This window comes from Falco punctatus, assembly GCF_963210335.1.
Source record: "Falco punctatus genome assembly, chromosome: 6".
Classification (NCBI taxonomy): Eukaryota; Metazoa; Chordata; class Aves; order Falconiformes; family Falconidae; genus Falco; species Falco punctatus.
The window spans coordinates 23,019,778-23,039,784 of record NC_137585.1 but is presented as its reverse complement, the minus strand read 5'-3'; the positions used below and the strand labels follow the sequence as shown (position 1 = coordinate 23,039,784).

Sequence of the window (20,007 nt, the reverse complement as noted above, 5' to 3'; positions counted from 1 at the left end):
TGCGCCAAAGGATGTAATGTAGTATATCTACTTCCATATCTTCAGTCACCAATTAGATAATTCTGACAAAAAATACATGACAAGATTGGTTCTTTCAAACATTTAGGTTCATCTTTGCTCTTAGTATCACTCTCCAGGTTTTTGTAAATCTGATCTATAATTAGTCTTGTGAGGAAGTAACTATACTGTTTTTCTATTTTAAAAAGATGGGCCCACGTTTGTTCAGTTTTTGCTTCAAATTCTCTGGTGCACAGCTGGTAAAATTAACTCACAGTTTTCAAGGCTATTAGAAAGTTATTACCACACTAAAATACGTTCTGTGGTAAATTATTTTGATGTGCTAGGTTTTTTCACTGTATTTCCACACCTGATATTCATGGAGATCCTTGCTCCTGCTTGTCTATACTCCTATTAGCTGCTGCTTTGGTCATGCATGTAATTGATGGGTTTCTGGAAAGCTCAGCTACTTAGCAATTTTATAACTGCATTATAAATAATTCAATCAACTGTTCTTCCCCACATCTACTTCTCATTTATTAATGGACTTTCTTTCTAGGCAGTATTTTCTCATCTCTCATCACCATCCAATATATATACTTGGGGGAGGAATGTAATTAGTTTTGTGGTCCTTCTGCCAAATCTTCCACTGACTTCAGTCAGAGATTTGCCTGAAGAATGCGTGATTATAGCCTGTAGGAGTTGGTTCTGTTTCTGTACACCAGGAAGAGACTGAAGTGGGTGCACACAGGTGGGCAATGGAGTCCCATGGCATTTTAAGAGAATCATGAAAACATGGGTTTATATGTATGAGGAGAGGGAGGTGAAGGACATGGGTGAGACCAGGCAAGGTGAAAGAGGATTCTGCTATACAAGAGCAGAGCAAACTGAAAATTTTATAGGACTAACTCACATTAAACTCTGGTTGGTTGAGGTTTTTTTGTTTTAAACTTTTCAAATAACAGAAGAGTGGATTTTGTCTTTCCCCCCTTTTCTGTCATCAAACAGCTGCGCAAATATTTTAGCATGTGATTATGGAAGCACAACACTGAAAACTTCTGAATTGTGCCAAGAGAAAAGTACAGGAAAACAAAAGGCAAAAGCCTAGGGTAAATCTAGCTGCCAGGATCTTCTGTCCTCAGGGGAACTAGACAGAGGAAAAGGGACAGAACAAAGGGAGAAGTCTGATAGCTTTCACTGCTTAACGTGACAGTATCCCAGGTCAGAAGGAAACACAGACTTTTGTAGTCCTTTTGAAGGAGGGTAGCAAAGGTATCAGAGCAATTAGTAGTCTATCAAATCACGTCTTTCTTGAAGGTTGTTGGCTTTATCTGCAGCACCAACTGCTTGTATTGTGCCTGCCTAAGATACCGAGTTCTCAGATTGCAGGTAAATTGAAAATCTGACTTACACAGCGCAGGAAGTCAGCCTTTTAATTTAGGAAATCAGAGCTATATGTTTGGTCTGTGGCTATACCAGCCTGGCATGAAAAAGGTCATCTTCCAGCAGCTTCAGGGGTTCATCAGCAAACCAGTGATTCAGGCCAGCTGACTAAAAATGCATCTCTTCACAACTTCTCTCAGGAGTTTATGCCACGTAAGTGTGGGCAGCAGGTGATAATGCAAACCTAAATATGCCACAGTGAAGAATCAAGTTGCACTGATTCTTTGCCAAAGAATCCTATCTTCTTACTGCAGCGGAATGAATTAACCCATTAAAAAATTAGCTTTCACTTGCAGCATTCTCAGTGTCTTTTGCCACACTCATTCAGTGATTCCTCTACATCAAATGACAGAACAGCTTTGTCTTTCCCTCCTGCTTAAGTTAAAGCAATAGGTCATGTCATAACCCTACCCTATCTCCCAGCCTGTCCTGCTGGTGAGAAGTCAAAGGAAAAGATTTCTTCCTGAAGCTGGTCATCATTCTGTGCCCTGAAACACAGAGCTGGTGATACTTCTTATTTTTGTTAGGCACATGCATGCAGCACTGCCGAAGGTACTCAAAGAAACAAGAAACCTTTGGCTGTGCTGCATGTAATCTCCCATCCCAGGGAATTAAGCAAGTGGTTATTAAAACTGCAATAACACCCACACTGTGAGCACATTTAAACCCTAAAGGAAGAAATTCTTCCTTCCATCAAAGACAGCAAAATCATTTAATGATTTCAGGAAGACTTCATACTCCAAACTTCCTCTAATCATTTTCATTCCACTTTGATTTAATTACCTGAATGATTAATTAAGGTTTTAGAAGCTAATGTTTTGCACAGTGCTTTGAATAAGTAAAGCACTGTATAAATCCTTGGCATGAATTGTTTATTAGGCTACTATCTATTTCACTGTTGCTCTCTCGACTCTTCCTATTCCTTTTCATATTCGCTTTCATAGGTAGTGGCCAGTGCTACCATGGCTGTTATTTCTAGCCCAAGTTAGGTGGTCAGCAACACCATACTCTTGTGGCTGTTTCAAGAATATACAGCTTTTCTGGCATCATCACATGCATTTTCATGGAACCCGAGTCTGCAGCAAAGACCTTGTGCCCTGTTACCCACTTAACATCATTTTTACCTCAACACCAGGCTCAGTCTCCAGTCTTGCTGCACCTACCCCCTGCCCACATCTCCCACAGTGAGAACAGAGGGAGGCTCCCACAGGAAGATCAACTTCCCAACCAAGTCTTGGAAACAGCTGAAATCCTGTCCTTCCTTTAGGAAGCCTAACCAGGGCTCTCTTGATGCCACAGAGGCTGAACACAGACTATAGCACTGTCATAATTAACGTGGCCTCCAAGGCCAAAGAGGAGGCTTGTCTGTGACAGAAATCCCACCCACCTCATAGCTTCTCCACAGGCTTATATGACTGAGCAGGCAGTTTACAACTAGATGTACAAGCACTGATTTTGCCTGTCTCAGGTTGTGGTTGTTTTGAGAGATCAGAGACGTGACTCTAAAAACCAAGACATATCCCTCCAGTTGAATCAGTGGGCTCCACAGTTATTGTCTCTGCGGATCCTGTGAGGTAAATATACAAAGTACTGGGTTTGCTTTGTTTTTCTTTAACTGTCAGCCATACAAATTATGCTTTATAATTGAGAGTCAAGTCAAGTTCTTTCCTTCTTACTCATAAGTAACATTCACCAGGCCAAAACAGGCCACAGGGTTGCCAAAAATATAACTCTTTGGAACTCGGTAAACAGTTTTGTTGATACGGCTGAAAACGGAGCAGAATCGTTTTCTCTTAGCGCATTGGCTCTTCAGAGGTAACGACAGCTCATTTCTTTGAGTCACTGAACTCAGCAGACCCAACTGTGAGTGCAACCCAGGCAGGCTGAGCTGGTAAATCTCATGATCCTTCTCTCATGTTCCAGTTTACTTTAACTCCTTCTAGGGTCTCCGAAGCAAAACCATCTCATGCTCAGACACTGAAGCAACAAAGGACAAGTCCAGAAATAAAGTCCCAGCGATGTTCCTTTCTTCCTTGCCTAGGTCACTGCTAGACAAGCATAGGACTTTCTAAGTAGAAATGCCCATGCGGAGAAGGGAAGTACCCTAATCATTCTGCCCTCACAATCCCCTTTCCTTCTGTATCCTGGTGTTGCAAGCGGCTATGGGCATGGGTTTGGAGGGACTAGGAAGCCCTTCTTTCTTTTAATCCTTCTTGTCTTGGCTCTTATTAACTCTGGAAGAAAACTGCTAACAGCATCAGTTGCCAGGCAGGGCCGCCATGCAAAACATCTGTTGCAAGTTGTCCAGGTAAGTTCCACAATGATGTCCAGGGGTTTGCCCAGCACAACGGCCAGACACAGTCCCCAGTGCCGAGAAAGGATGCGATCTGCAGTAAGCCAGCAACTGAAGAGCAAGGAGCCAGAGAAAAAAATGGAGGAAGAAAAGCAAAGGGAAGCAAATGGACAGCACAGAAAAGAAACATACACAAAATACAAGAGAAATCAGAGCCACTTCATATGGTTTAACTGATTTGTGACTAGCATCTCTAAATACCAGGAGAGCTAGTTAAAGCACCAGAAAGGTGGGTTACTTGTCTTGAGACCTGTATGCACGTACAGACATGGAGGCATTACACAGGCAGTATGGAGAATTCAAATATAGGAGTCTGTATGCAGCACCAGCAGCTCTGAGAGTAGAAAACTGTGCATCAGGCCTTGCATTATAACATGATAAGCTTAAAAACCTTAGGATTTTAGTCTTTAAAGAAAAAAAAAAAACCAAAACAGGCAGGACTGTGAGCACTTTTTTGCTAAAATCACAAAAGTGACAGAAAAAGGTGAGGATCAACAGAAGTGGTTGCTATAGTTTGCCTGCCACCCATTAGTACCTGTGCCGGAGAAGGTACACAAACCTGCCAGTGCATTCTCTGCCACGGCAGAAGGTACTGCTTTATCTAAAGAAAACTGCAAATGCAGATTTGCTCTAACTGTCCTGACTGACGGCTTTCTCTGATGGGTATAAACAGCAAATGATAAATTTGGAACAAATTGCACCAAAAGGCTGATGAGATGTTGCCTGAGTGCCCAATACAGAATGTAACGAACAGCCCCGTGGAGAAGATTGGGTAGAAGGAAGAAAGAGTTTTGACTTTTTTCCACCAAATCAAGGAGGAAACTATATACTGGCCTTCCTTCTCTTCAGCTACAGCCACTCTGCCAGAGCAGGGGGATTGGTTTCTGTGGCTCATTAACCCAGGCTACTGCTGTTTAATGGAGATCAATGTATCATTTAATAGGGAGAGGCTTTTCAGCTCTGTGAGATTTTATCTGCTGATGGCTACCATGATATTTATAGACATATCCATCAGCATAACAGCAGGAAGCAATTCTCTAGGGGTCAAACTGGGTGGATACCCTCCATTTAAACTCCATTATGGATGCAGCTTTCTGTATAGATTAACCACTTAACTCACTGAATCCCGAACATCATCAGCTATTGTTCCCAAGAACTGATGATCTCTACGGCTTAGCTGTGGGATGGTTGACTTGTTTTCAGCCTCAATTATCTTTTCAAAGAAAAAGGCCCTTTGTTAACCTCTAACTTGCTGAGCAATGTGTAGGAAGCCTATTAAGTACTTCACAGTCCTCTTTTAACCCTATGATTCAGGCAGTTCTAGAGATTTAGTCCCATGATTGTCCTATTTCTGACCAGTCTGAATCTTCAACTGTCACATGAATAGCAAGACCAGAGAACCAGCTTTGATCAGAACAAGCTTAAGAAAATAAACAACAGTGGCTTGGAGGATCAAGGCAGAAACTATATGCATATTATGCAAAGTGTTTTAATGCTTTCAGCCTAACTTTTGGTAATGATTTACAGAGCATGCTTCTCTGCTAATACTATTTTAAGAGTCAGCTCCTTTGGGGATTTAGCATGCACTGATTCTACTTCCTAAAATTATCCAAGTATCTTTCTAGTATTGAATTTCTCCTGGTGAACACACCTTTTGGAATGAGACAGTCTTGCAAGGGGAGCTCAGAATAGACCTATTGTTCCACCAGCTCACAGCGCATAGGGAATGTTCACTGCTGCTTAATTTGACACAGAAAGAGGGATGCTGAGTCCTGGCATGGACAAGTGTTCTTGAATACAGATAACAAATTTGAGTGATTTAAAGGTTTTGTTTCTAATCGACAGAGCTATCATCAGTCATGTCTGTCCATCCATTCTCCCTTTCAAACTTACCATCATCCCTCTGTTTCTCTTAACCTTCCCTCATGTGACCTCAGTGACCTCCACCCTCATGACCTAATTGTATTCCTAGTGCCAGCCTGACACACCAGCATGCAGCTCCCATCTTCCTCTGTCTACTACCCTTCTAGTGCTTCCTCACAAATACACTTAGTAAGAAGCACGAGGGCCAATGCTATCTATCTCTGAGTGCAAAAGTTAAGTTCCCAGTCTCTGGCAGAACCCTATTTTCCATCCTTGAAGGTCTGGTAAAAGTTCATACCTGAATCTCCTTCCCATCACTTTACTCTTGAGTAATTTTGCTAGTGTGTAACAGCTGCAGTGTACTCTTGCTCCTTTGCCTTGCACGAGTCTATTTTTTTTCATCCAGATATCTCAGAACACTCCATAAATACAACTACAATTACAAAACTAATAAGCCTTCTGTCAGGTAGGAAAGACAATGACATTATCATCTCTGTTGTATGAAAAGAGAAGATGATGTTCAAAGGGAGAAAAAAATTTTATAGGAGAAAATGTCAATAAACTCTACATCCAGGATGACTTGAGATAATTTTAATGCTTGTCATGTGCCTATCTGGGAAAGTTTTAGTTTTTAGCAAAATTGGGACACTTGTGCAAGTCCATTAACTAGTCAAATTGTTTAAAAAAATGACAAAATTATATAGCTCTTTAATCGTCTTAGAAACACCTGGAGCAGCTTAAGTAAAAGTCATCAGCAGTGACCACCACCAATGGCACTAATAGACCTTCAACACCCTGACCAACCTTACCTGGGACTCTCATCCTGTACCTTCTGCCTGGTGCTTCTGGAGGGGGGGTCGGGGGGCACTGTTTAAGCCCCATCCTGGGCACCCAGGCCTGTCCTGAGCTACATTGTAACTGTGCAGGTCTGCAACCTTGTCTCTGTTTCCTGGGTGGATGTTGGACCTAGTCCTGCCTCCTGCTGCTCCTGGCTGGACTGCTGGGATGGACCCTGAACCTAATGCATCACCTTGCCTTGTCTGATGCAGTTAATAAAACCTGTTGGCAGCGCCTGGCACTGCTCAGCCTGCTCAGGTCCTCCAGGTGTGACCCTGCCCTGGTCGGGGAGGATGCTGCCCCTGCCTGCCCTGGGCTCACCCTTGGCCTACGACTTTTCCCCTGCTCTTTCTGCTCCCCAACACTCTCATCCCCACTGCCAGGTCATTTTCCTACTGGAAATGATGGAAAAGACTTCATGAGCACTTCAGTGCAAAGCCAACAAGCCAACTTGGTCCAACCCCTTCTCAGTGGTGGTTTAAAAGCAGCCACTGGCTTCGCAGCAAAGTGGCTGCCAAGCTGTAACACCAGCCGTTGCGTTACTGCTCTCCAGATGAGCCAGTGTTGATCCGGGGTGAAAGTAAGTCACTGTGGGAATGCCATGCTGAATTGCCCTGGTTACATCTGCTGAAGGATGACTGCAGTGGGAGACGGGAGAGTTACAGCTTAAAGTTCTTTGATAAACCTTTGATAAATTAAAAATACTTAAAATACAACTTCCCTGATCTACAATAGCGTTCCAAGAGACATTAATTACAGTTTATTAGCTTTTCCGTAATGTTTCAAGCAAGTTCTTTCAGGCTGTCTACACTGAGTCATTTTTTGGAAATAAAACATTTTGGAACTAACCCTAAATGAGAAATTATTTCAGATTTGGTAATACAGACTGGGTTTTCAACTTCATCTGTGAACAGGCATCTGGAATGAAAACACGTCTAGAAAATTTTGGCCTCCCTGTTCAGCCTGCCCAGGCTCAGGCTGCTCTTAAAGCTGAAAACTTCACCAAGAGACAAGGGTTAGACTTCTCACGGGCTGCCCTTCCCCCAGTGCCAGGAAGTAAACATGTATGTCTAAGGCTACATAAACTAATTAGACATCTAATCCTACCTTTGCCTGCATCTGGTATTGCTGAGAAAGACGAGAAGGAGCAGCAAGTAAGGGAGGAACAGAGGGAAAGAGAACATCAGCTTGTTGGAGAAATGGGGGCACACACTGCTCAAGACATTAATTTTACACAAACTGTAAGCATACCTCTCAAACCAATAAGACCCTAAAACAGTACACAGATCTTCAAAAGGAGGGGAGAAATCCACCCCAAAAGAGAGGTGCAGCACTTTCATTGACTACCTAAAAATGTTCAGAGGCAAACTAATAAAAAAAGCAATAGCGTCTTAATTACTGTATCAAGTTTGCGAGCAAAATGACAAGCAAGAGAGTCCTGCCTGCCAGTCCACCTGCCAGAGGGCCACAAGGGGGTATGCTTACCATGAAACACAAGACACAAAGGTTGCATCAGTGAACAACCCCTTCCCAGCAGGTCTTCTCCCAAGGCTCAGGCGCTGCAACCACATAACTCAGCGGCACTCCTGGCTTTCCTAAAACAGCCTCTCACCACAGCTTTTGAGAGCATTGCAAGACCTGGCTAGATAAGAGCCAGCACCAGCAGTCTGAGATGCGAAAGAATTTAACTTCTGTAGTATTTTCTGCAGTTTCCAACTCAAGATGTAGAACACGCATCACCTATTTGTAGCGATAATTAACAGGAGATCGCAGTAAACATGCATTCAAAATGAGGGACAGATGTCAGACAAACACTGAAAAAAGTAGTATTGAGAAGTTAGGAAGCTAGGTTAAAAATGAAAAGAAACATTTTCTCAAATCACCTCATTTGTCTTATAGTACAAATACTTTCAGGATTCATGCTGTCAAGCACTTGTCCCAACTATGAGAGCACAAGGTTTCGTTTTGAAAAAGAGGAAAGGTGGAGATTAATGGATGACAACTGATTTTGGCAGGTGGAGCTCTGAGAAGTGGTATTAACCATCAGAAGGGCTTGCGACTCTAATGCAGTGAGCAAAGAGATGCTGTGCTAGGCAAACAGGATTTAATTGACCTTCAGTGATGACAGGCTTTAGTATTTTCTCACAGATAATAACTGGTTGCAGAAAAGAAGATGCCTTAAGCCTTTAACCAAATTGGTCACCTTAAAGCTATGAAATGCCCCACCCAGCACTAATTATTACTATTATAACAGTAACAATGAAATAAAAAATAACAGATGTTATTCTTTGACTGCTGCCTTGCCAAGGCTGGTATTTTGTTTGACATGGAGCAAAGAAAGAGGCTTAAACAACTTCAAATCACCCTTTGTTTTGGAAAGCTTTTGCCATTATCTGAGTAAAACTCAAGTTTGGACGAGTTGTGAAAACAACTCTGTGTTTCCAGTTTCCCAGTTTCCAGAATTTACACTTTACACAGTGTTTGTGCATCTGTGATGAAGGTTAAAACAGGGATTTGCTCAGATTTTTATGTTATGTGATATCCCCCAGTTGGATTGTGGCTGTGACTACCCCTGTAGTTGTCTTTTCTGCCTTCTACCATCCTTGCCTCTTGTTTATACAGGTTTTTGTGTGGCCAGAATAAGAGGTGACTGCTTTTAAATATGGTAACTAGGAACATCAGCAGGTGGTCTCAGAATCAGGTGTCACCTCCTACTAGTTCTATTTTTGAAACAACAAAATAGGTTTGATTCTGTGCCACGATGCTTGGTAAGATAAGAAAGCAGAGCATCACCATTGCCCATCTGTTCAATGCACAGCCGGAAAGCGTTCACCTTCACCCGATTGAGGGCTCTGACAACCGGCTGCCAGAAGCTAGGGGAGCCCTGAATCTGGGGTAATTGAAAGGATCTGCAGCCAGCTATCTTCCTATTTAATAGGGATGTACTGTTGATGGAAATTACAAGCAAATTACAGATTCCAGCATGTCATGGTCTCACCAGACCCAAACAACGGCACATGGTGATAAGGACAGACTGCTGCATGCTGGGACCTGCAGTCTCCATAGACCTCATTGCTTTATTAAAGAGTTGCTGATAAGCTATGATGTACTACAAAGCTCCAAATCTTTCCAAGAAACTGTCCTTTCCTCAGCTGTGTTTATAATGCCTTTTATAATTTCCAGTTTTTCTGTTTGTTTTTATATGGATGTAAGAGGGTTTCTTTCTCTTCAAATCAAATCATAGGGCCTCATTGTTTCTATCTCAAAGTCTCTCTAATGCTGCTAATCTCATACTAACAGCCTACTGACACAGAAGAGACCACAGAAAAGGCTGTTTGCCAGTGACCGTGTGCTGGTCAGATCTGGATTAATACTTGAGGCGATTTACCTCAGGAGGCCTTGTTGCAGGTGCCTGTAATTCTTAACTCTCCTCGAACTGCCTGGCAAGAGAGGGAGGAGAGGAATCTGTGAATCCACAGCTGATGCAGACACAAACAAGGCCCCTCTGAAACTCACTTTTCTATACAAAATCAGGATGTCTGTAGGAAAAAAAATCCTTTCTTTCAGATAGAAGGTGAGGAGCATCAAGATCCCAACACAGCACACAAAATGCACTGTGATGCTGCCTCTTACTACCTGTCACTGACAGCAAGTTTGCTTGACTTTAGCTTTTCTGGTTGTTAGGAATTGTTATGCAGGAGCATGGGCAAATATGCCAGTTTCGTCCAGTGTTTCCATAACAGCGTAGCCCTGCTATGTAAGCTAATTCAGGTACAAGAGTGACTATTTCAGCTTAAAACACAGTTTAAACTGTTCACATTTAAGGAAAGATGGAAAACCAGCATCATTCTTATTTGGCAATGAGTGTCCATGTGACGGTTTGGTTCACCACCCCAAGTGGCTTCAGGCTTCTCTCCAGGGCTGGACTGCACCTCCTACATTCACAGCACTGTGCCATGCCATGCCGACTGTGCTGCTTCATGACCCTACATAGTAGGAGGAGGGTGCTGGGATGACGGATCAGGCTGACCAGCTGCGCCTGACATCACTTGGCAGAAGAGAGTCCACGAGCTGCATCTGAGCTGCACAAGGAATATGCCCAACTGCCGGAGAGAGAAACGGAGGCAGGAGCTGATGCTGCCCATAATCAGGTCAAACTCTGAGGCTTTGCATGTGTCCAAGTTCAGACCTAGAGCATCTGTCATCTCCACTAAGATGATTCTATTTTGGAATTATTTCATTTTGCATGCTAATGAGTTGCCAGTAAAATAGGTAATTGTTCCTGGCCTGAAGTTAAACAATCCTGTTACTGAGTGACTATTATTTGCAGGTCAGAGAGCTGCAAGAGGTTTAGTCTTCAAGGCACCACACTGTCCCCTCCAGGAAGAGAGGTGAAGTACAAAAACATTCTACCATGCCTTGCAAAGAAATTAATTTTACCTATATTTATTGTTATTACAAGGCTGCTCGTTCCACCTTGGCTTTTTAAACAACCACATTGCAACTCATACAGATCTTCTGTTTGGAGCAGCTCCTACCTCTCCCTGACCCTTCCCTGCCTCTAACATAACTGCACAAGTGTCGCCCTCACAGATCCTTCCATAGGTCTTTATTAATAAGGAGCATCTGCAGGGAAACAGGATCTGACTCACTCTGCAGCGCAGCTGCTCCTGCTGCTCACTTCCCCACCTGAAACAACAGTCCCGTTTCAAAAGTCATCTCCATCACCGCAGCATGCAATTGCAACACCACCAATGCAATAGTGTGCCCTGCTAAGGGACAGAGTATTCTTGGCTGCTGCCCACGAAAAAAAAATCTTGAAAAATATCCTTGTGTATCGCAAACTTACCTTGGTTTTGATGCTGTCTCACTCCCTTTCTGAGTCTCAGTGTGGAGTATCCAGCCAGTGTGAGTCTTTTTCAAAATTGATTCCTTACCCATATTTGGGAATTTGTGCAGGGCACTAGCTGGTACAAAGCATGTTCTTCCCACAGTGCACTTTGGGACTTGTAGTTCCCAAAAAGGAATGTTGTTTTCCAAATTGTAAGTGCCAAGCAACCGAAACAGAAGACTGAAACGCCTTTACCTCCACCTTTGTTCAGCTGCAGGGCCCTTCCTTTTGCAAAGTTTCTGTGCTGTAGATTCGCCTTAACCAGCCTGAATCCTCCGCAGTTAATGGCAGAGCGTGCAAACCCCTTGGGTGCACCACTGCAGCCTACTCCTGCGGCCACCGTGCAGAGTACCACCACCCGGGAAGAGCTACTCAAAAACCAGAGAGTTCTGATCAAGTTTTTGCTTGTGCTCTCCACGCTTTCTTCCCTGCTTCCAACACTGACATGTCATAGAAACTCCGCTTTAACAGCTGTGTTTCACTGCTGAACACATTCTGCAATAGCCTATTTTGTTTTGTTTTTTTAATTAAATAATCGTAGTAGGGGGTCAGCATTACGAAATAAATAAGTCCTGCCTCTCCTGTAGAGATTAATTTTTGAAGAGGGTTTACACTGACTGCTATAATTATCTTGTAACCAAGACTCCCTATTGTTTTTCAGTAACAACTGAAGAAGAATGTGAATCGTTGCCTGCAGGGTACCGATGGAGACGCTGTTACTACGCTCCAGTTCCTTTAACAGCGCAACGTGTTTAACGCCGCGGGGTGACAGCAGGGCCCGGCGGGCGCGGGGTGACGGCAGGTGCGGGGTGACATCAGGGCCTGGCGCGGGCGTGGGGTGACGGCAGGTGCGGGGTGACGGCGGGGCCCGGCGGGCGGGGCGGGCAGGGCAGTCAGGGCAGGAGGCGCAGGGCCTCGCCGGCCGGGCTGCGCTGCCCCTCCGCTGCCCCTGCCAGCCGCCTCCCCCGCTTGCCAGGCCGCGGCGGGGACAGCTGCGGGGCGGCAGCCGTGCCGCCGGACTCCGAAGCGGCCGCCCCCGGGGCCCGTGGCTCGGTAGCGACGCGCCTGAGGCCGGCCTGGCGCCGGCGGCCGCCGCGGGGCTGTGCCCCGCCTGCTGACGGGGGCAGCCGAGGCGGCGGGCGTTGGCTCGGCCGTTTCCCCTTGGCAGCCGCGTGAGCGGGAAACCGATGGGGTTTGGGCAGAGACCGGCACCGACCCCTGTCCCGGCACAGCTGAAGGCGTCGCGACCCCACAGCCGGCGGTCGCAGCCTCTCGGAGGGCCACCGAGACCGCACTTATAACGACTAATCCCCGCAGGGTCGGCTCTGCCACCGCCCCGGGCCCCGGGACGCCAGCGCACCGAGAAGCCGCCGCTCCTTCCCGCGCCTCACGCCGGCAGGCGTCGCCGCCGCTCCCTCACACCACCGCCAAGACTACGTGTCCCGCCGGCCTGCGGGGCGGGGAGAAGATGTCCGCCGGGGCGGCCCTTCCGCTGCCGGGGGGCGGCGGGGTAGCGGCTCCCTCACGGCCTTCCGGGGCCGGGGAAGGCCGTGCTGCTGCGGGAGGGGAGCCGAGCCCCGCGGGGGGCGGTGGTGGCGCTGGAGCCGCAGCCGGGCGGGCGGCGGGCGGTGGGGCGCGGGGAGGGCGGCGGCACTGTCAGCCCTCCCGGCAGCCCGCCCGCCGCCATGAGGAGCGAGTCTGTGGCCTGGCCCCCGGTCTCGGCCCAGGCGGCCTCGCTGCTGGAGGAGGCGGCGGACCTGCTGGTGCTGCACCGGGACTTCGCCGCCGCCGTGGAGAGGTGTGAGGCGGGCTGCGACAGCCTGGGCCCCGGGACCGGCCCCGGCCCCGAGAGGTGCGAGCGGCCGCCGGGCGTGCGGAGCGGGGCCGGGGCGGCGCTGGGAAGCGGCTGGGGGTCGCACCCGCGTCGGGCTGGCGTCTGAGCGCAGGCGCTGGCTGCCCTGCTTGTGCTTTGTTTTTTTTGTTTTGTTTGTTTGTTTTTTTAATATAGAGGGCCTTTGGGGTTTAACAGACTGTTTGGGTTTTTTTTTTTTGGCGGAGTTAGGGGCCTCTTAGGTTCGAATATAAGTATTATCTGTATGAATGGCAGTAGCACCGATGGTTCTTGTTGTGGCTTTGCTTAGTTTTTTCTTAATTATATAAATTAATGGCGGGCAGTGCGTGTTGGTAAAAAGCGAGTTAGTAACTGTCCAGAACCTGGCTTGGCTTTGGCTGCCGTTTGATAACGGCCTGGCCACATCGGCAGGTTTCGAATGAAGGAACGGGCGTGTTTGAGGGAAGCGCGGTGTGCCTGGGAGCCTTCCCCCGTCCCAGAGACACAGGCGCGGGGCACCTTCTCGGGGGGGTGAATTTGCCTTTTTATCGGGGGTGAGGAGAGGGGAAGCAGCTGCTGGAGCACTGCAGAGTACCCAGGCTATATTGAAAAGGACACAAGGGGAAATGTGGTTGTAAGATGCACTGATTTAGGTGTTTCTTCATTACCAGTTCTGCAGAAGTGAAGTGCTCCCTTTGTGTTGTGGGGATTCAGGCGCTGGCTGAGATGAACCGGTGGAGAGAAGTTCTGTCTTGGGTCCTACAGTATTACCACGTCCCTGAACATCTACCTCCAAAAGTCCTGGAGCTCTGGTGAGTTTCTCTCTGTGACTGTCACATACACACAGGGCTTGCATTAGGTTTAATAGCAGGCCAGACTTGAATATTGTGTGATGTTTTCCTTTTGTGTGGTGTGAGTGAGGATGAAAGTGGATCCTGGGACAGGACTGTTCTTGACTTGTGTATGTTGGAGCATGCCTGCAGATTGCTTCATGGTGATAAAATACAAAAAGGGTGATGCTGAGAAAGTAACATCAGTGGCTACACCTACTGTCTGCCTCGGAAATCTCTGTGCTTCAGGTGTGGACCCTGATACGTGCCTTCATGATAGCTGCTTGTGTGTAGTAACTGTCAGCAATCTTAACTTTCACAGAGTTAGTGTTTTCTAATATTTCTTTCTTGGTTTTCAGTATCCTGTTGTACAGCAAAGTGAAAGAACCCCGGGTGATGCTAGAGGCTGGCGGTAGCTGGCTCAGAGACCAAACCAATAAGAGCCTCCCCGAGTACGGTTCATTGCTGGAGCTCTATCTGTTGCATGTGTTGCTTCCGCTTGGTCGCTTTGAGGGGGCAGAAGAGCTTGTACGTGGATGTGATGTTTTTGACAGAGACCAGCAGCTAGCATTTCTTGGGGCCATTTGTGAAAGCCGATGTCAGTGGACTCAACGGGAGGAGATGCACTTGGCTGCTGAAGAGCAGCAAGATGCGGCAACAGAAACTGTTTTGGGTAGGCTTTCCCTCTGATGTTTGTGCTCCAGGTTGGTCCCTTACTAACAAAGGGCAGCAAGTATTAAGAATATTGTCGTTACAAACCAGCCACAAGGAAGTCCTGTTGTGTTATCACAGCAGGAAATGGAAGACTTAGTGATCCATTTGCTGACAATTACGAAACTTACTTAGTTTCTGCTGATGTCAAGAAATGAGAATAATTTTCCAGGTTCAGAAGCACTTCAGAATAAATGTGGTTTTGTTTTTTTGGTTTTTCGTAAGGTATAAAAGGGAAACTAAAAATACTTAGCAGTCCTTTAAGGGTACAGTTTGTTGGTTCTGTGTCCTTTCTGCTTAATCTCCATTTACAGCCAAGCCTGCGTAGAACAATCTATTTCAAGCATTTAAAGTACTGCTTCCCCTCCAGAACCATAAATCACTTGACATCAACTCCCAGGAGACAAGCTGGCGCTACTGTGGTATAAGATCACATTATACTAAAGTAGATGCCTAAAAAAAAGGTTTAATGAATTTATTACAATATTGTACTGTTTCTGTTCCCTATTATAAAAAACCCCGACTCTCATGCAATCAGACTAAGAACAGTATTACTTTAGTATCTTAGTTTCTTATTATCTGTATCTATGTGATTCCTTTTTTTCTTTTTTTCACTTTACTTTCCCCTGGCAGCCTTTCTGTTCTTGTATTGTAGGTGCTCTGTCCCAAAAGCTTTTGACCATGTTGACATTGCTACGTAGAGCGCTGCGGTCCATGTCAAGCCACTTCTATTTACTTCCTTACAAAAAGGTTCTCTTGGCTACTTTTCTGCTGTACCTGGTGGTGGTGAGATTAGACCCAGGTACAGTATTGATATTTCCAATTTTTTTAATTCCATTATGATTACAGAGAAGAAAATACTTGCTTTTAATTGATTTGGTCTGTGTGAATGTCTCTTCTTTGGGAGACACCAATCGGATGACTAGCATCTTACTATTAGGCTTGTTTCAAATGCGTCCAGTTTCAATCCATGTAGAAAAATGTAGCTTTACAAAAGCCAGTTTTCTGAAAAGTTATTCCGTCCTTAGCTCTTTCCAATAGACAAGGTACAGACCGTGAGAGGCAGGCTGAGCTGCCCTAGACTCGGGTTCAGCCTCAGTCAACTTGAGGTGCTAGAACGTGAATGTCTCCTGGAAGAGTGATTGCCTAAAAGGCTGTTCTGTCAGGAGAGTGGAAAGTTGCCCAGGGCAGCAATGTAGTTGCACAGTTGCTCTGCTTATGCTGGGGTGTCAGTAGCGATGGCTGCTCCTGTCGCTGAAGAATGGGCTGGTTCCATGAGGTAGTGGTAGCAGCTGGGACATGGAGGGGATGAGTGTTTCCCCTTCTGCTGGGTGCTCCATAGCTATTCTGCAAATAGTTTTTTGGAAAACACAGAAGGTCATTTGCTAGGGATGGGAGCGGTGCCCTGAGTGAAGGTCCAAGTGCTGAACCAAAGAAAGAAGACAGACAAGTAGGTTTCAATTAACTCTAGTTGGGATTAGTTCTTTCTTAATATGTTTAGTGTATCTTAGTTTTACCTTTCATAATGAAAGGCTCTTCTCTTTTTGTTTTGTTCTGCAGCTTCTCCCACATCACTGCCATTCATTTACAAACTGGTCCAGCTCTTCCGACAAGCTTGGGCAGCTGTATTTTCTCCAATCCATAGGCCTCCAATTCAGGACTGAGTGTCACAGAATACATTTTTCTCTGCTGCTGTAAAATTGTCAGCTTGTCTTGAGGATGTTAACAGGCTTTTCAAGGATGGTTGAAATCAATGTCCTAATTGAGATGACCACCTGTGAACTCCTGTGTGGTAATACCTTCATTTCTTCAGACAAGGAATGGTTTCGTATGAGTTTTGAAACCACACAGAGTATTCCTGACACTTTGCTTGGCTCTACAGCGCCATTCTGTCCAACACCAGAGTAAACCCACTCCTTCCATAATCTATAACTGAATAAGAATCCTCCTTTTCAAACGCTTTGCTTTGGATATAGCTGTTGAGTGAGGGTTGTGTAGCCAGTTATGAACTATGGAAGAAGGTTCCATCCTTGCAAATGCTGGGCAGTTCTCTGAACAAGTGAAAGTGTTCCTGGAGGCATGACTGTAAAAGACAACAGAGTACCGATAATTAGCGGAATATTCTGTTTTCCCTGAAGACATCTGAAAAGCTCAGTTCCTGTGGCATAGGGTTTAGAACAAGCATGTGAAACTAAAACACGGGAAGGTGAAGCCTATTCCACTTTGAAGGCTGTGGTTTCTCTTGTGACTGATGCCTCCTTATACAGGCATTCCTGATTTTAGTCATATTTAAGCCAGAAAGCCAAGGTGGTTGGCCACAAAGACTATTGTGCTGCACCTACTCTTCTTATATGTAAATTACAGCACTTTGTGCTTGTCTGATGCATAGTAATTCTTTGAAGCATGTGGTGGTAAGGAAATAGATACATTTTTTAAAACTAGATTCTATATTATTGTCCAGTTGAACAGCTGAAGTTGTTGCATTGTTTTACTCTTTCCCTACCTCTTGCTTTGTTCACGTAGATGTCAAAAAGTCTCTATATATCTAGAATTGTCCCCCCTGCCCCAGTATCTAAAGTCCTGGGTTACATGGAGCCATCTAGCAATGCTTATTGTTCAGGACCGAAGTTAGTTAATAAGTAGAAAGAGATACTCTTCTGAGATCCCAAAACTTTCCCCAGATCTGTGGCAAGAAAATTAATATCTTTGCTAAAGAACTGTCACCAGACTGACTCCATTTCCAACCACCAGGGGCAAAAATGGGAGGTTTGGGGTAGTACATTAATTTCTTCTACATCTATCCACCTATCATCAGTTGACAAAGAGTAAATTCCAAAGGAGAGAGCTCTGACCTACTTAAACTGGAGCAAACTGCTGGGTGCTGGAAAGGACAAGTTAAAGGCAAGGAGCCTTTGTGGCAAACAAGTAGCCCAGCATCTGTGCCAAAAGGATGCAGGCTGACTGACGTTGGCCCAAACTACAAAATGGTGAACAAAGTAGCATTTGGTGGGCAAATTCTATCCAACACACCAAACCTGTGAAAAGTAGCCAGTGTAGATGCCAGTGTGATGTCTTGAACAGTAGTCCCCTTCAGGTTGTTACTTTGTCTGTAGCAGTAGTCATACACTGATATGGTGGCTATTTCTGTTTTTTTCACACAGGTAGCAGCCTGCCTGTGCCTTCAAACTGTGTGCAATCTGTTGCTTTGCTGTCTACCAGGACACTTCGAAAACAGCCTGCATCTTCACTGTTAAAAATAATTCTGTGTCTATTTCTTCTGAAATTATCCCAATAGAGAAACACTCCCAGTATTAGTGTCAGATAAACCGGAGCAGGTCATTCATGAGTGCAGTAATGACCTTGCCTGGTTGTCTCAAGAGTAAAACCCAAAACAGTCCTGTATCCTTTCCCAAGTTTTTGTCTCTGCTAGGACTTTGCCCCAGGAGAAGTAGCACATAATGCTTTTATTTAAAAGTTACTTCTTACATACTCTGCGCACATAGGGAAGGGGTGCTCTTGATATTCTTGTAATCCAACTACAAGTGTAGTTGCAACTCTGCAACCAACAGTTGATGGAAACCAGGTAGAATAAAACACAGGAGCTCTGTCTGGAGTTGAGCTCTTTCAAAAAAATTACTAAGTTGTGTTTACTGCCCCCCTGCTTTGCAAGGCCTCACTTTAAGATCTTTGTAAGCCAGTTAATGACATAGCAAAATTCAGCGACGACAGGCCAAATTCTCACCAAATTGACTGTTTAGGCAACAACCATTTTTTGTTCTAGTTTTCTATTCCCATTTTTTGTTAGGTGGCAGAGATGCTATTTTGGAGGTTGGGACCAGTGGTCTGAGCCAGCCATACATTGTGTTTAGAATGCTGTATGTCATGGTCATTCATTTACCAGGACTTTGACATTCAATTTGATTTTAAGTGTAGGTTGGTAACCTCCCACTTTTTTTGAGTACTACTGATTTAGCATTTGTATTGTATTTAATACATCATGAGAGGGCAAGAAGGCAGAAACAAGCTGTCAGGTCTTTTTGCAATTAATACTGAAACTGCAGTATTTAATATTTACAATAAAGTCACTGCTGATTTACCGCTCTGTAGAGTTGCTTATTTGTGCTGTGATTAAGTGTAAGAGAACTTTTGCCTTTAAAGTATTGATACTCCAGTTTTCAAATAATTTCCGGAAATGTTTCACTGTATGTCTTCATTGTACAGGCATATTTAAAAGAAGTAGAGGACTTAGTGTGAATCTGACGAGATCTAATCAACTGATTATGTTGGTAGGGTATAGGTCTGCATTTTCTTAGGAGTTCAGGGAGTGCTAATTACTTTCTGTGAAAGATCCAGCTTTTTTTGTTTTGTTTTTTAGATATGTGTCTCTGTGTACCTTGAGATGACCAAAACCAGTAATGCCAAGAATAAAGTACTTACTATTTATCTTTAGCTGTGTTTTTAATCTGCACTCTCATTATATCATTGAGGGAAAAGACATAGTCATGGGGACTGTACTGTTTAAGCCCTGTTGGAGAGAATGTGCATGTATGCTGTGTGTATGTGAACTCTCTGCTAGTAACTCCAGGTATAAGAGCAAATTATAGTTCTGCTTTCTCGTTTTGCCATCTTCTTGCTAGATGCAAGCAAGATGTATTGTATTGGCCCATATTGTAAGCAGCTGAAAGGCTGAACAGTTGTTTATTATCAGATGAACAGTGGTCACAAAAATAAGGAATGGCTGGCAGAAAGATGAGGTTTGGTGTCTTAGCACCAGGAGGCAAGAAGATAATCCTGTGTACCTTGTCTACAGGTGATCGGATAGTCAAGTGGAATTCCTTGCTGTTCAACCTGTTCCCAACTCATTTCAGTCAGTGGAATTTAGGCAAGTTAATTCCATGTCCACGATTCATCTACAGTCACCTTTGTCAAAAAGACACCATTTTAAAATGATGTCACCTTTTGAATGTGTAAATTAAGAAATTTTGAAATGGTTAATGAACTTTTAAATGAGTTACCAGTAGCATATTCATCAGTTGTCAGTTTTAAGAAAGGAAACCTGTTATTTGTAAAGACACTCCATATGTGTTAAAATTCTGGTTAGTAATACCAGTTATAAATTTTCTTTTTTAAAAAAATGCCCAAGGTTTAGCTTGCAGAATTAACTGGGAAGACTGGCTTAAGAGCAGACTTGAGGGCTGGGTCCTCTCTGTAGGTGAATGTGACGTGCGGAAAGCAGACTCCACAATCTGTA

The 20,007-nt window shown here is 44.8% G+C and overlaps 3 protein-coding genes and 1 long non-coding RNA gene across 6 annotated transcripts in view; 2 read left to right on the top strand and 2 right to left on the bottom strand.

The window, feature by feature from the left end:
* Window positions 1-12,218, bottom strand: part of MICAL3 (microtubule associated monooxygenase, calponin and LIM domain containing 3) — a 186,173-nt gene extending 173,955 nt beyond the window's left edge. Inside the window, exon 1 of the mRNA XM_080391492.1 lies at window positions 11,343-12,218. The gene's annotated coding sequence lies outside the window, so the exon portion shown is untranslated. The remainder of the gene's footprint in view (window positions 1-11,342) is intronic.
* Window positions 12,219-12,931: 713 nt separating this feature from the next.
* On the top strand, window positions 12,932-19,205 carry PEX26 (peroxisomal biogenesis factor 26). 2 transcript variants are annotated; one of them, XR_013928793.1, is made up of 6 exons: window positions 12,932-13,236; window positions 13,887-14,027; window positions 14,405-14,718; window positions 15,412-15,558; window positions 16,317-16,548; window positions 17,918-19,205. XR_013928793.1 is itself a non-coding variant. In XM_080391520.1 (5 exons), exons 1-5 carry the CDS (start codon window positions 13,070-13,072, stop codon window positions 16,418-16,420), a joined length of 873 nt encoding a protein of 290 aa, XP_080247646.1. In that variant the 5' UTR covers window positions 12,932-13,069; the 3' UTR covers window positions 16,421-19,205. The 2 variants fall into 2 exon arrangements, 1 of the variants encoding a protein (XP_080247646.1); XM_080391520.1 differs by having other exon boundaries at window positions 16,317-19,205.
* The window catches only part of LOC308065476 (tubulin alpha-8 chain-like), a 25,514-nt gene continuing 22,596 nt past the window's right edge, over window positions 17,090-20,007 (top strand). For both annotated transcript variants that reach the window (XM_080391505.1, XM_080391507.1), the window contains exon 1: window positions 17,090-17,167. In XM_080391505.1, the coding sequence (XP_080247631.1) occupies window positions 17,138-17,167 (30 nt within the window). In that variant the 5' untranslated portion in view covers window positions 17,090-17,137. The remainder of the gene's footprint in view (window positions 17,168-20,007) is intronic.
* LOC308065489 overlaps window positions 18,039-20,007 on the bottom strand; it is a 10,098-nt gene continuing 8,129 nt past the window's right edge. The window contains exon 2 of the long non-coding RNA XR_013928795.1: window positions 18,039-19,962. This is a non-coding gene — a long non-coding RNA (uncharacterized lncRNA). The remainder of the gene's footprint in view (window positions 19,963-20,007) is intronic.